The sequence below is a fragment of the Elephantulus edwardii genome, unplaced genomic scaffold (genome assembly GCF_000299155.1).
Source record: "Elephantulus edwardii isolate Elephantulus edwardi_28Jun2011 unplaced genomic scaffold, EleEdw1.0 scaffold00140, whole genome shotgun sequence".
Lineage (NCBI taxonomy): Eukaryota > Metazoa > Chordata > Mammalia > Macroscelidea > Macroscelididae > Elephantulus > Elephantulus edwardii.
The window spans coordinates 4,093,764-4,109,394 of record NW_006399890.1 but is presented as its reverse complement, the minus strand read 5'-3'; the positions used below and the strand labels follow the sequence as shown (position 1 = coordinate 4,109,394).

Genomic DNA, 15,631 nt, shown 5'->3' with positions numbered 1-15,631 from the left:
GTCAGAAGTGAGGTGGCAAGATTTTGCCTCATGTATTCTGGACAAATCATCAAGAAGGACCAGTCACTGGAGGATAACACGTCTGGAGAAGGAGAGCGTCAGACAGATTTGCACAGTGCCTGCAAACTGGGTTCAAACATTGCCATGAATATGAGGATGGTGCAAGGCCAGGGAATGTTTCAGTCTATTGTTTATAAGGTCACATCGTGAGTCATAACTGATTCAACAACACTTAATCAATATCCACTATTTATCTGCTAAGTGATAAATGCTCAATGATGGCCTTCAAGGTAGTTTTTAAATGTCTGCTTCAGGCAATGTATTATTAAATCCTAAATGTCAAAGTCAAAGTCCACTCTTCACACACCTCCATTTGTCCTTTCTCTGTTGCAGTCTGACAGTATGGAAGTTTGAAGGATAATATGGCCAAGGCAGGTCGTGGAAGGGTGGGAGGAAACCGGGACCCTTTACAAGGAATGCACCTGCCAAAGAGAAAGTTTCATCATCAAATCTTTGTAAAAATGGCACAAAAACAGTTAACATTTCCAAAAAGTTAGTAAGCTGGATAGTATTATTCTAATAACTGGCTTAATAATACAAAACAAACTCCTTTTTTAGGCCTGATTTAGGCATAAAAACTATGCCTTTGCCTGTCTAGAATTTTAAAAGCTCTGCTTTTAAAAAAGTACTGTTAACACATCAATGACATCAACTTCCTTCATATTTTACTTAGCAAATGGGCAATTTTATTTACTCACTCACAATTCTATTAAATTACATTTTAGGATGCCAGAAGTAGAAATTTGGGGGACATACTCTCCGGGTCAGCCTTTTCTGTGTCAGTTCTGGAGAAAAACTCTTGTTTCTTCAGCCTCTGCAGGCTGGGCCTGTCTTAGAAATTTTACACCTTGGATTTCCTCTTGTCAAACTCTGCTACTGCAGGACCCTGAGTTTATTCTTGGTGATTATTTCTTGGTCACAAATGTCAATTATTAAATTACATAAATTATACCATAAATACTAGTCATGGAAGATATAATAAAACAGAAATTTGAGCTTTCATTTTTCAGTCTGGGATTATTGGTATTATTGATAGAAAATATCAAATATGATAAACTGATAAAATGAAACTTATAGATGTTTATTATAGTAAGGATGTGTGTGTGAAAATCAGGTATCAATTAAAAAGTCATGATTTTTACTTGCTCTGTTAAATAAGGATTACTTTATGTGGCAATAGTTTCAAAAGCAAGAACTGTAAAAATTCTGACCAAAAGGCATTCCAAGATGCCCAACATGAAGAATGCGAATATAATTTACTAATTAAAAATTATTTATCATGTAATGACTTATATGCATACAACATGTTCAATTTATGTGTTAAAAATTATAGGAAAAACCATAAGATTGCATACAGGTCCATTTCTAATTTCATAAAGTTTTAAACCACACAGTGTAAGGAGGCAACATGAATACTTTGGAAAAATATCTCATGGCAGTTCTTATGTACTTATTAAAAAGTTCACTAATTTACTAATCATGCAAGATAGAAAAAACAGTGCACATGCATTCAGAAAGGCTGAATCCAATTATGTTATCTATATTAACAAAAAGAGGAAGAACATTTGGAAAGATGTTAAATGCTTAGGTGTTCTCCCCCATCTTTTAAAATTACTTCTACTCCCTTCTTTAAAAATATTTTACAGCTCAAATACCATACTGATTTACAGTAAGTAGCCCTGGTGGTAGGAGGGTAAAGGTTTAGCAGTCTGCATGTACCAGCTGCTCCTCTGTAGAGGCAGGAGTCCACTTCTGAAACATCAGAGCCTTGAAAACCCTACAAGGAAGTTCTACTCTCCCCTGTAAGGTGCTAGGAGATGGATGTAATTCAGCAGCAATGGACAGGAAATTATTTTTAAAAAAGGAAATACTGATTGAGGTTTTAGCAATAATTGTTTTCTAAACCAAATTTTATCCAAGCACAGAGCCATTTTGAACTTTTTATCTTTCTTAGTGTTAGGGACTTAAATGAAAAAGACATTTTCTCTTTTAACTAGTTCTTTGGCGAAGGAAATGGGAAAACAAGTCCATTCTAACTACTGATTTGGTGATTTTTCCCTGTTATGGTTGAAAATTCCTGGAAGTTTTGTAGCAAAATCACTTAGGACAGGAAATGGGGGTGAGGGGAATGAACCTCACTGTATAAGTACATAGAATCATGTCAATTCCTTCCCTCATGTTGCTATTAGGTACTGTCAAGTTGAGTACATCTCATAGCAACCCTATAAACAAAAGATCTGAACCCTACTCTATCCCGTGCCATCCTCACACTTCCAGACACACTACATGCAGCAGTCACCATGTTAATCCACTTGGTTTAGGGTCTTCCTCTCCTTTGCCAATCCTCCATCCTTTCTAGCATCATGTTCCTCCTCTCCAAGGAATAGCCCTCCTAGCAACATGCACAAAGTATGTGAGGCGAAGCCTCATCACTCTTGCGGCCAAAGAGCACTGGCTGCACCCTCTCCAAAACATATTTGTTCTCTTGGCTGTCCATGGGATGTTTCGTGCCCTTCCCAAACAACAAAGCTCAAAGGCATCAATTCTTCTGTCATCTTTACCCACTGTCCAGCTCTCAAATGCACAGCAAGTGATCGGAAAGACTATGACCTGAATCAGATGCATCTTAGTAGTCAAAGTGACATCATTACCCCTCAACAATTTGGAGAGGTCCCTAACTGCAGATATTTCCAGTGCAATGTGTCTCCTTATTTCCTGACTGCTGGTATCAAGAGTGTAAATTAGGCTATAGTACAGAAAAATTAGTTAACTCTTTGTTATGCATCAACCAGTAGTGATCATGAAAAGTTCTTTAGAGGACAAAATAAAGGTATTTTGCTAAACTACAGTATATTTTAAAGAAAGCAGGAGCGAGAGTATCAGAGAAGAGTAATTTTCATATTTGTAAATAATGATAGGTGTTTTAACAAGACAATTTTCAAAAACAGTAATAAAATGTAGTCCTAAAAATGTAGTAATAAAAAGATTCCTGACCAAAGAGAAAATACAAATACTGCTGAGTCTATATTAGAAACTACACTTAAAAGAAACAGTTCAAAAGAGGAGGCGCCATTTACCATTAAATACGAAGCTAACAGGTTTAAACAAAGACAGCAAGAAAATCGTATTGTTGTTAATGATTTTTGTTAGTCATCATCGAGCTAATTCTGACTCATGATGACCCCTATATACAAAGCTGTTGCTGTTGTGTGCTATCTAGCAGAACCAACCCATAGTTCACTGTTCAGAGGATTTTCTTTCCGAGGCAGTTAATCATACGAGAAGAGATTACCCATTCAATGTCATGGACCTTTTGGAAGAAGACTGTCAGATATGTCTTCTGAGGCACATGTGTGGACTGGAACCACCAAATTTTTGGCTAGCAGTCAAGCACTTAACTATATGGGGTATCCAGGAACTCCCAAAATGTGTCCTTGTTTTTAGGTGTGATAGATGAATTTTGATTCATACCAATTCTATGGTCAACAGAATGAAACTCTGCCCCCTCTCTGACATACTCATCATTTCTGCTGTTGCAGCTGTTATGTCAATCCATCTCACGAGGTTCTTTCTCGTTTGTTAACTTCACTTTACCAAGCATGGTGTCTTCCTCCAGGAACCGCTCCCTCCTTGTAACATGTCCTAAGTATGTGATGAGAAGTCTTTCCATTCTCAATTGTAAGGAACATTTTGACTTTGCTTCCTTCAATAGATTTGTTTGTTCTTCTGAAAGTCCACAGTACATACAATATTCTTTGCCAACAACACAAATCAAGGGCCTCAATCAAAATTCTTCTTAGGTCTTCCTTCTTCATCGTTCAACTTTCAAAAGCATATGGAACAAATCAGAATATCATGGTATGTGTCAGCCCACTTTACTCTCCAAGTTGCTCTTTAGCACTTTAAAGAGATCTCTGACAGTAGATTTGCCCAGTGTAATGTATCTTTTGATTTCTTGACTGCTACTTTGATAGGTGTAATTGCAGATCCAAGTAACAGGAGCTTATACTCGTATATTACTCTCAAAGTACCTGATCTCATCCAAGTAAAATGAGATAATAGACAACTTCAATCTTTTCTCCATTCAACATGATGCTGCCAACTGGTCCAATTTTAAGGACTTCTGTTTTCTTTATGTTGAGGTATAACCCATATTGAAGACTGTAACACTGTAGTGTTTAATCTTCTTCATTGTTTCAAATACTCTTCACTTTCCATAAGGATGTATGGAAAAAAATATTAATTACTTCTAGATGTGTCTATGTAAAAGCAAAGCTTATAAAAAAATTTACTGACTTCACTTACAATTGGAAAAAAAAACTTTTCCAAGTTTATTCTTCCAGAACAAAATCAGAAAAATTTAGGATGGGGAAAACAAAACCACAAAATTTTTTTTAAAACCCCACAAAACAAAATCCAAACGACCCTGAAATCAATTTACCACATTATATGCAAATACATGTCCATGAACATATCTTCTTGATGTTTCAAAGCAGTACTTAGTTCTGAAAATATCTGCATATTAAGTGTCTTTTGTGTAAGACTCTCCTGAGTAATTTAATTATTCTTTTATAATAAACTGATCTGTCAGTGAGATGTGCTCATTCTTTCAATCTTTATTTCAATACAAAACTAAAACTTTTTTGCCACTAAGTGGGTGATCTCAGCAAAGTACTTTTTATTTTCAAACACTGGTTCTCTCTTATGGGAAAACTGGAGAGGATAGTGGAAGACTGTGGTGGGGGGAGCAGAGGGGAAATGAACCAAAAGAAATGAGTCATTCCAATTCTTTGTACCTTTTAATTACTGTGTGGCTACTCTGAGACTACAAAGGGCCTACACTATGGACTGAACTGTGACACCAAAATGTTTTAGAATCCTAATACCTATACCTGTGAGTGTAATTTCATTTGGAAAAGAAGGTTTTCTTTGTTAAATTAATAAGGTCACATCAGTGTGAGTGTGTCTTCGACCTAATAATTGTTTACCAAGAAAGAGCACATGATGTACAGAGACAAGTAAGTACAAATGGGAGAAAGAGACAGAGATGGCCACCTCTGGATCTTGGAACTCCACAGCTACAGCAGTGGAGATGGGATTTTTCATCTGGAACAAAAGGAAAGAAAGAAAAAAGGAAAATACAGGGGCCTTGAGAGTTGGTGCCCTGAAATTAGACTTGCTAAACTATACAAAAATAAACTACTAGTTAAAGCTCATTTGTGATATTTCTATTATAATAACAAAAGCTAAGATATGCATGATGAACTTCTTAAAGACTGAAAGAAGCACACAAAACAAATTTTATTTTATGCACAGGAATTTTTACATGCATGTAGATAATATAATTAGTAATGAGTTGACTTTAAAAATATAATTCTTAGGGCTATATAAGCTTTTAGTTATCATGAATATTCTCCATTACCTGGTATCAAAAAATGACTATTATCATTGCCCTAGGAAGCTCAGGTGGCCTAAAGTGTAAGGAGTTGTGCTCCCAACCCAGATGCAAGCAGTTTGAATCTACCAGCTGCTCTGCAAGAGAAAGGTAAGTCATTTCCTCTCGTGCAATTTATAGCCTCTGAAAACCCATTGGAGGGCCAGCTATGAGTCATTTCCAACTTGGTAGTAATGAGAGAAAGAATAAATTATTTATTGTTGTCAATTTGTACCATCTCTGACCCTTGTTTAAAAAAAAAAAAGAAGCTACAATTTCATAAAAGCAGCTAAGTCAGATTTAAAAATAAAAGACAGTAAATTTAAAGGTGAAATGTTTTTCTTAACCAGAAATAATCCTCAACCGTGGCTGCCTAAAATGATGCTAAGGTCACACTAATAAACGCTACTTCTATTTTGTTCCGTGATTTTTAAGTGACTAAACTGGCCAGAAATTTTAAGAATATAAACAAATGCTTACTCTGATGCTTTTGGAAGGGAAGTAACTGGACCAAGAGAAAAGATAAACAGTACTTTTTAAAAAAATAGATAGTTCACTTGAAGCATGGGTGTTTAAGAGCCCACCTCAGCTGCTGTGGGTTTTCATGGATACCAACGACCCAGTAGTGATCAGACTTCCCCTTGCAGTGCTCTCTTGTGTCACACACAGGAGTCCATGTATTACCAAGGCCCCTATTAAGCATTCGAACGATGCCCTCTGAATCGACATAACAGGGGGTACCTATAGACCAAAAAGAGACACACTAGTTAACAATTTACCAAAGGGATAAGATACCTTTCTGTGAAAACTAAACCTCGCCACCTGCTGGAATACATTAGTATTACTTCTTAAAAGAGGTAGTTCTCAGATAAATGACCAAAACCTGACACAAATTTTTCTCTTGTGATCTTCTTCCTTCCTCTCCATTTTGGCCTAGATACTATCCTGTCCCCAGCAATTCTTACCTAAGAAAACAGGTAAGCCCCTCATTTCCCACTTACTCTGTCTCCATCTCAAGAAGCACACAGACTACCTAATTACTCCTTCTCTTACTGTCCCTTTCTTCATACCCTGGTCACTTAGTACATATGTTTCCTCACAGTCTGGATCTGGTAAGTGCTGGGGGGTGGGTGGGAGACACTGCAAAAATGGCCACATTACTAAAGTATAAATAATTAATAATATCCTAATGGAAAATAGGGAACTCTGGTCACTGAGTGGTAAAGAGCTGCGCTGGCAAACAGAAGTGTAAGGTTCAAATCCACTAGCTGCTCTGCTGGAGAAAGACAGGACATTTCCTCAAGTTTGATTAAATGCCTCTGAGAATCCTCTGGAGGGTAAACTTTGGTTGGTTTGATTCCATAATACTCAACAACAACAACAACAATGAAAATATACCTAGAAATATCTTTCTCTACAAAGCTACCAATAGCTGTGATTCTGCAGGGAGGTGCCACATTTGAGTCAGCAGTGCCACCCCCTACAGACTATGCTACCAGAGTCATAAACTACTATTAAAATGATGTATGTTGTTGCTGTTTACCATCGGGTCGGAACCAACTGATGGCTGACCCTCCAGCAGGTTTTCAGATGCAGTTAACTGTACAGAGTATTACCCATCCTTCTCCTGCGGAGCAGCTGGAGGCCTCAAACTGCGTGCCTTCAAAATTGTAGAGCAGCTTCTTGCCACTAGGCCACCAGAGCTCAAAAATTATGTCATACTATTCAATAGAGCTACAATGTGAGTCACAAATATAATTTGTAATTTTATATACACAATAGGCACATTGGTGGCCTACGAGGTACAGAGCTGCACTGCCAATCCAAAGGCCAGAGGTTCAACTCCACTACATCCTCTAAAGAAAGATGGGGAATCTCCTTTTGTCCAATTTATAGGCTCTGAAAATGCACCAAAGGGTCAACTATGACTAGGTTCCAACTCAACAGCACACAACAATAACATACTCCATAGGTACAGATAGTTAAGCACTGAACTACTAACAAAAAACCGTGGTGATGTGAACCACTTACAGACAAGTTACCTTGATCTGCTTCTGAAAAGTCACAGCTTTTAAACTCTATTTACTACTATGCCAAGAATTGAAATCAAATTGATGTCAACTCACAAGAGGAGACACATTTTCAAAGTAACTCGAAGTGAAACTAATGTTAACAATATGATCTAACCCACTATATCCAAATTAATAACACTTTAATGTGAAACCAACATAATAGGAATATTATTATGATTTTTACTTTCTTTTTTCAAACTAAGTCTTCAAAATTCAGAGTATCTTTATTTTAGGCTTACGCTATAGCTCATTTCAGATTCACTCTATTTCAAGGGCTAAGTAGCTACATGTGGTCAGTGGATACCACAGCAGACAGTGCAACTCCAGACACTTAAAAATTCCACTTTGGAAGTTACCTAATCAGAATTCTCATGAGGAAAAAAAGAGCTTTCACACACAAAACAAGGGCTACTTCACCTAATAATACCAGTTTCCACTTTTGCCAATATATTAAAATAAAGAAATTTAGAAAAAAAAAATACTGTTTATCTTTAAAGAAATTAAGAATAAAGCTTTGAAGAATTTTCTTCTTGATAATGTCTTTGTTAGTATACAAAATAAGTTTTCTTGCCTTCAGCTGAAAATCCAACCCATGCAAGATAGGATTTCTTTGAGAGAGGGAGAGGGTCACCATGGAGGATTTGCTTTTTCTTTCTCCCCAGTTCCAGCAACTGAACTCCAAGGCACTGATCCCCATCAAATCCTGTGCCTGTTGAGAAAATGTATACATAAATTAGACAACAAAATATTATCAGCTATAATGCAGCCTACATTGGTTCTGTAAACTGAGTTCACATTACACTGAAATCTCCATTAAGTAGCATGATTTTTTACAGATAGCCCACCTAAAGTGAGGCAGCCTAGGTGAGGAACTGCACTGCCACCCCAAAGTTAAGTAACTTGAATCCACCAGCTGCTGCAGAGGAGAAAGATGAGCAGTCTCCTCCTGTGTGATTTACTGTCTCTTCAAATCTGCTGGAGAATCAGCTATGAGTCCATTCCAACTTGATGGTACACAACAATTCAGCTATTAGAAACACAATGTCACACTGACTTTTCATATAAAGTATAAATATTTAAGGAATATTTACAGAGAGCTTACTATGTGCAAGCTTATACTACTATATGAAGAAAAATGTGTAAGAATTGGAGGAAGACACATCAACATGCACTATGTAGAAGACATAACTCTGCTTGCAGAAAGTGAAGATTTTAAGCAGTTACTGAAGATCAAAGATTACAGCCTTCAACATATATCTAAAAATCAAGAAAAATCCTCACCACTGGACCAATACGCAACATCATGATAAAGGGAGAAAAGATTGACGTCTAAGATTTAATCTTACTTTTTTGTCTATGATCAAATCCTATGACAGCAGCAGTCAAGAAATAAAAAATGTGTTGCAACAGGAAAATCTGCTGTCAAGGACCTATCCTAAAAGCTAAAGAGCAATGATGTCAGCTTAAAGATTAAGGTATGTGTTATCTAAGTCATGGTCTTTTCAATTGCTTCCTAAACATCTGAAAGTTGGACATGAATAAAGACGACAGAAGAACCACCAATGCCTTTGAACTAGTAGAGCTAGAGAAGGGTACTGAACATCCCACAGACAGCCAAAAGAACATAAAAACCTGTCTTGGATGAAGTGTAGCCTGGATGCTCCTTAGAAGCAAGGATGGTGAAACTTCACTTCACATATTTTGGGCATGATGTCAGGAGGGGTCAGTCTTGGAAAAAGGCATCATGCTGGGAAAGACGGGGAGGACACAGAAAAAGAGAGGAAGATTCTTAACAAAACAGAATGACCTAGGGAAGGCTCAGATCCGCTATGCACAGGGTCACTGGTAAGGTATAATTAACTAAAAAGCATATAACAAAAAAAAACACCCAAAATAATTTTCTTTTAAAAAAAAAGCATATAACAAAAAAATAAATTAGCAAGAACTATCTTAGGCATTAGGAATACAACAGTAAAGAAGACAAAGCCACCTTTTGCATGCAATTTTTACCTATATAAAACAATAAACCACTAAGAGAAATACAAAAGAAACTACTTGACAATGGAAACAAGCCAGAGAAAGTGAATGAGGCCGACTGAAGAGGCAGGCAAAAGTCAGCTCATATATGTAAATTAAAATCTTGATATTTATTATAAATGAAATGTGAAGTCATCAAAATTATTTGAAATAGTGATTGTATTTATATTTTTTAAAAAACTATACAGGCTGTGCAGAGAATGAAGTGTGGAAACAAAAGGTTAGCAGGTGATAATAAATGTCCAAAAGATAATATCTGAGTTGGATTAGGTCATTAATGGAGGGGGAAAAAAAAGAGCCGACAGTAATAGTATACAACTTCCTTGAACAGAAAGATTATAAGACGCAAGGGAGCTCTGGTGGCCTACTGGCAAGAAGCTGCACCACAATGCCAAAGGCACGTGGCTTGAATCCACCAGGTGCTCCACTGGAGAAGGAGGGGTATTCTCTTCCTGTGCCAGTCGGATCTGATTCGATGGTACACAACAAGGGGAAAGGGCGGGGGAAAAACCACACCCAAAAACACCCACAAAAAAAAAAAAAAAAAGAAGCAAGCTTGGAAGGGAAGAGGGAAAGAAAGGAGGTAGTTGGATAGCTAAGTCTAAAAATACAGAGTTCATAGCTGGGTTAAGAATTTGACGTCTTGGACAAAGGGGTGTATTTAAAGTCATGGGCCTTGTTGAGATTGCTAGAGTGGTCTTTTTTTTTTTTCTATATTTTATTAATTTTCATAAACATTTACAGAGATTTTGGGCTTCCACTCATTCATTGTTGCACTATTCTCTCTACCCTCCTCCCAGTTTGTTCTTGTCCAAATGCCACAGTGCTTGTCAAAGCCAGTTCTGATTAATCTTCTTTGTCAGTGTATCCTTTTAGAGTGGTCTTTTTTAGCATCTTTGATCTATGAATCATAAAATCAATTTAGAGCTGCAACTAGCACTGTAAGAGAAAGGAAATGGAAGAGTAAATATCATCTGCAAGATTGTCATTCCAGTTACATTTGCAGGTATGTACTGAACAGTAAGATAAAATGTAGTTCTTCCTGTGGTAAGGAGTCAAAAGACTGACAATCCCAGACCTACAGAGAACAATAAAGAGGTGGCACTCCTGCTGAGAAGTAAACATAGGAAAAGGGACCAGCAACTTGGCTGAAGGAAAAGTAGCAATGAGGGAAAAATATCCAGAAGGATAATGTTACAGAAAGCAAGAGACAAAAAATTATTTCCAAAAGAATGATTTAAAAAAGTATAAAGACACCACTGGTGACCTAGCACTGTGATGAGGACAGAAGACAGCAGGCGAGGTACGGAAAAGGAGGCTTTCACATTATTGTAAGGTACAGCTGAATATGACTTACAACCAATGAACAACAGGTCTGAACCTTGTCCATATTCTGTATCAACCTCACACTTCCTGATACACTAGAGCCCACTGTGGCAGTCACTGTGTCAATTCATCTGGTTGAGGGTCTTCCTCTTTGATTGACCCTTCACATTTTCAAGCACGTTATCCCTCTCCAAGGGAATGCCCTCTTCTAGCAACATGTCCAAACTCTGTGACACGAAGCTTTATCATCTTTGCATACGAGGAGCACTTTGGCTGCACTTTCTCCAAGACATTTATTTGTTCTTTTGGCAGTCCATGGTACCTGCCTCCAACACCACAGCTCAAAGGCATCAATTCTTCTTCTGCCATCCTTTATGTTAAGATTTAGGAGGTTTTCTGAGGCATTTTAACTTTGAATATTCTGTAGTGTGTGTGTGATAATCAAAAGGAAAGACACAGACATGAATTAACTAAACTTCACATTGGAATTCTCTAACAGTTCTACAAAGAAAGCATTTTCTTTTTATTGTTATTAATAAATATAGTGAAATTTTGTGTTACCGATCTCACTAGTAGACCTGTATGCAAAGGTTATACATATGTATGCAAATGCTAAAATAAATTTAATAGAGGCAGTGTTAGCCTAAAAGTTGGCTTTTTTTAGCCCCCTCTGGTCTGTCGCTAACTATCTTATCTGCAAACACATGGCCTTGCAAATCAGCATAGTCTTGCAATCATCAACAGCTGTGCAATAAAGATAAGACAAAGAGTGCTTCTCACACTGAGAAGCAAAACTTAAGGCAAGAAAAGACTTATGGCAGCAAGACTTGAGGGAGATTGCAGCAAGACCCTGGTAAGAGTGAGGCCTTGGTGATGGTGCTATAGGGACTGTGGTGCTGCAGGCACTGAGATGCTGCTGTGTAGAAACTGTGGTAAGGTGTGACTTGAGACTTCTTCCATTTGTGCAGGCCACAGTTAAAGGTTTTTGCTGTTCTTGCCAAATGCTTAAAGGAGGTGACTTGTAACTGCTCTGAGATAAACCTTGCTGGATGATTTCTATTTGAATGCTGAACTGAAACTTGGAACTTGGGCTAATAAATCCTGAACTTGTATTGAATGATATTCTTTGCCTCTCCCACTCTCCAACTTACTTCCTAAATAGACCCTACATTCTCAGCACCACAACTGTGACTCTGTGAGTCAACAACAAATAAACAAATCTCTTACTGCTGGTGCGGCTCTACAGGCACCATGAGGCTGGGCTCTTTATCTGCCTTCTGCTCTGGGGTGGTGAGCCTATGTTATTCTCACTTTCTCTTGCACTTTCAGAGAGATGCTCATGGCCCAGTGCCCCTCTAACCCATTTTATGCTCCTACTTAAACATAACCCAAAACAAAAACAGCTCAAACTTATTGCTGTCAATCATTTTCAAGTACTACTGACCCTTCACCGGTATTTCAAGGCTGTACATTTCTACAAGAGGAAACAGTCCACCTTTCTCCTTTGGAGTAGCTAGGGAAATCCCACTGAAACCCTGCTGAAAGGTCAGCTTTGAGTTGGTTCTGACCTAAGAGCAAGTGTGTGTGTGTGTGTGTGTGTGTGTGTGTGTGTGTGTGTGTAAATATGTATGAATATAGCTTTGGTGGCCTAGTGGTAAGGAGACATGCTGGCAAGCCAAAGATATGAGGTTCAAATGCACCAACGGTTTGGGTTTTTTTAAAAAAATGTATGATTATGTTGTTTGACATCAAGTGGATCTGACCCACAGCTGATCCTCCAGAGAGTATCCAAAGGCAGATAACTGCACAGGAGTGTTCATCCTTCTCCTACAGAGCATCGGATGGATTCGAACTGAGAACCTTCAGGATTACAGCATCACTTCGCCCCCAGAGCTTGTGTGTATGTGTGTGTGTGTGTGTATGCACACAAAAATATATACATTTTATATATACATATTAAATGCTCGATTATTTCTGTTTTATTTCAGGTAATGGTACAAAGAAAAAAGAGTTAAGAACAATCTACCTCTGTGGTAAACAATGAGAAGCTGTTCTCCATGTCCTGCCATTGACACCACAGGTCCAAGAAGGCTAAAGACCTCCTTCTGAACACCTCCAATAGTGAATAGTCGGAGGAGTAGGGTGCTAGTGGCCGCAGCAGCCCATCCCTGACCAAGACAAATGGCTTCAACGTCCTCATGTTCTGGCATATCTACCATCCACTCTTTGCTGGAATCCCAAGAACTGAAGTGCAGGCAGTGAAGCTTGCTAAAAATTAAGACAAAATAGGAATAATCACACGTTCATATTTTCTTTCTATACACATACATAATTAAAATGATACCCAGCTCAGTTAAAAAAAAAAAGTTTTTCTATCAGAGACTAATTGTAAAAGAAACAGCTTTTATAAAATAACTATGAAATATCATTAAAAAGACTTATACTAATGTTATAAGACCTTGATGAGATGGATTGATTCAGTGACTGGGTTAATTGGGATAGATATGTCAGAGACAAAAGATTGGCACTGGATAGAACAGAGCTTAGGACTGTTGTACACAGGGTCACTACAAGTCACAGGTGACTTGACGGCACATAACAACAACAACAACAACAACAATGTCACAAGAAGTCATGTTTTTGGAGAACATTTGATGATATAGGAAAGGCTTATAGTATAATGTTAATAAGGCAAAATTATTATACGTAGAGCATGATTCTATACTGTAAATCCATGCAAAATCATAACCAAATTTTTAAAAAGGAAAGCAGCATCAAAATATTAAACAAGCTCTCATTGGGGATAAAAAAAAACCACAACAAAAACAGCACTATATAAGCAAATCCAAAACCATTGTATTAAGATGATTTTGACTCACAACAATCCTATAGGAGAATTGCCCTCTAGAATTCCAAAGCTGAAACAAACTGCCACCACATGAAGAAGTTGGTGGGTTTAAACCGAAAGCCTTTCAGTTAGTGGCCAAGCACTTACCCACTGTGCTACCTGTGCTCCTCAATTTTAACATGTCACATACAATAAGGGGTACACCAGACATTATAATTACATGTAATTTATGTTATAAAGCAAATATGAATGACTGAATGCAAAACCAATGATTTTTAAATCTCACTAAATCACAATAAAATAAATTTTATAAAACGCCACATACCCCAAATTCAGTTATTCGAATAGGCAAAAAAAAACCAAAACAACAAAGAAACCTTTGGAATGCAGAAACTATATTTGGAATCAGACAGGAGCATCAACTTTCTTAAAGTAATTTTAACATTTAAGTTTTAAATGAAAAGTAAACATACACAGCTGTAAAAAAAGTATGTTTAAGAAAAACAAAGAACATCTAAAATAAAAGCTAAATGAAGATAATGTTCTAATTGTGAAAGATATTCTGAGTTAGAAACAGTCCATAATAAATTGGCTTCATAAAGAAGTACTGAGTTGATTTTATAATCTGTCAAGGAAGAGATCAACTAAAATGTTAAAATGACCTAATAAAGTACATCTTTGACTTTAATGTACAATTACGCAAAGAATCCTGTTAAAATTTGGATTCTGATTTAAAAAGGCTACAGTGGGGAAGGAGATTCTACATTTCTAACAAGCTCCCAAGTGCCCATGACCATAGTTTGTATTTACAATAAAAAGAAGTGAATACAAGATGGATTTAAATCTTAAATCACCTGGGAGTTAGTAAAATCCGTAATCACATGTACATGCTGAAGTGATTAAGAGTAAACTAATCAGAAAAGAAAATTCAACCATTTTCTTCTTTAAAAAAGAAAAAGACTGCGTATTCATATTTATTGCTGCATTATTCACAACAGCAAAGAGATGGGAAGCAACTCAAGTGGCCATCAACAAATGAATGGATAGAAGAACTATGGTATATTCACACAGTGAAATATTACACAGAACTGAAAAACAAGAATATTACACAATATGGAGAGCCTAAAGGACATGATGCTGAGTAAACTATCTCAGTCACAAAAGGAAAAATACTATGTAAAACAGCTGTTATAAAAGAATAGACATGGATGCACACCCATATTTATCGCGGCTTTATTCACAACAGCAACGAGTTGAAAACAATGTAAGTGCCCATCAACAAACAAATGGATAGAGAAGCTGTGGTATATTCACATAATATGCTGCATTAAAAAACAAGAAACTCATGCAATATTATTCAAAATGGGTGACCCTGGAGGACATTATGCTGAGTGAAATATCTCAGTTACAAAAGGACAAATACTGCATAGTACCACTGTTATAAAACAGGACTGACATCGGGGTTGGGGGTGACTGAGAAATATGGGTTCAATAATGTATACTGCATTAAAAAAGATGAGGGAGAAAACTGTTTAAAGGGGATATGTAATTTGGTATTATTATCATGACAGAAGTCCAGAACGAAGGCTGAATAGTGGAGTGGACTTGAGGGGAGGGATTGTAAAACAATGAAAGAACTTTTCTTTTACTTTTCAAAAAGCAGAGGGAATTGGGGGTGGGAGGGGTGGGCAGGGAGGAAAGTGCAACAACAAATGAATGGAAATCCTCAGTCTCTAAACTTTCATTAAAATTAATAATAATACTTCCAACCAAGAAAAGCCCTGGACCAGATGGTTTTACAAGTGAATTTTATAAAACATTTAAAGAAGAACTGTTACCAATTCTACATAAATT

General features: G+C 37.1%; 1 protein-coding gene across 1 annotated transcript in view; it reads right to left on the bottom strand.

Moving 5' to 3' along the window:
• Positions 1 to 15,631, bottom strand: part of WDHD1 (WD repeat and HMG-box DNA binding protein 1) — a 93,575-nt gene that overhangs the window by 28,997 nt on the left and 48,947 nt on the right. The window contains exons 13-16 of the mRNA XM_006894342.1: positions 12,956 to 13,197; positions 8,138 to 8,275; positions 6,079 to 6,235; positions 368 to 482 (exon numbers count right to left, since the gene is read on the bottom strand). Coding sequence (XP_006894404.1) covers positions 368 to 482; positions 6,079 to 6,235; positions 8,138 to 8,275; positions 12,956 to 13,197 — 652 coding nt within the window. The remainder of the gene's footprint in view (positions 1 to 367; positions 483 to 6,078; positions 6,236 to 8,137; positions 8,276 to 12,955; positions 13,198 to 15,631) is intronic.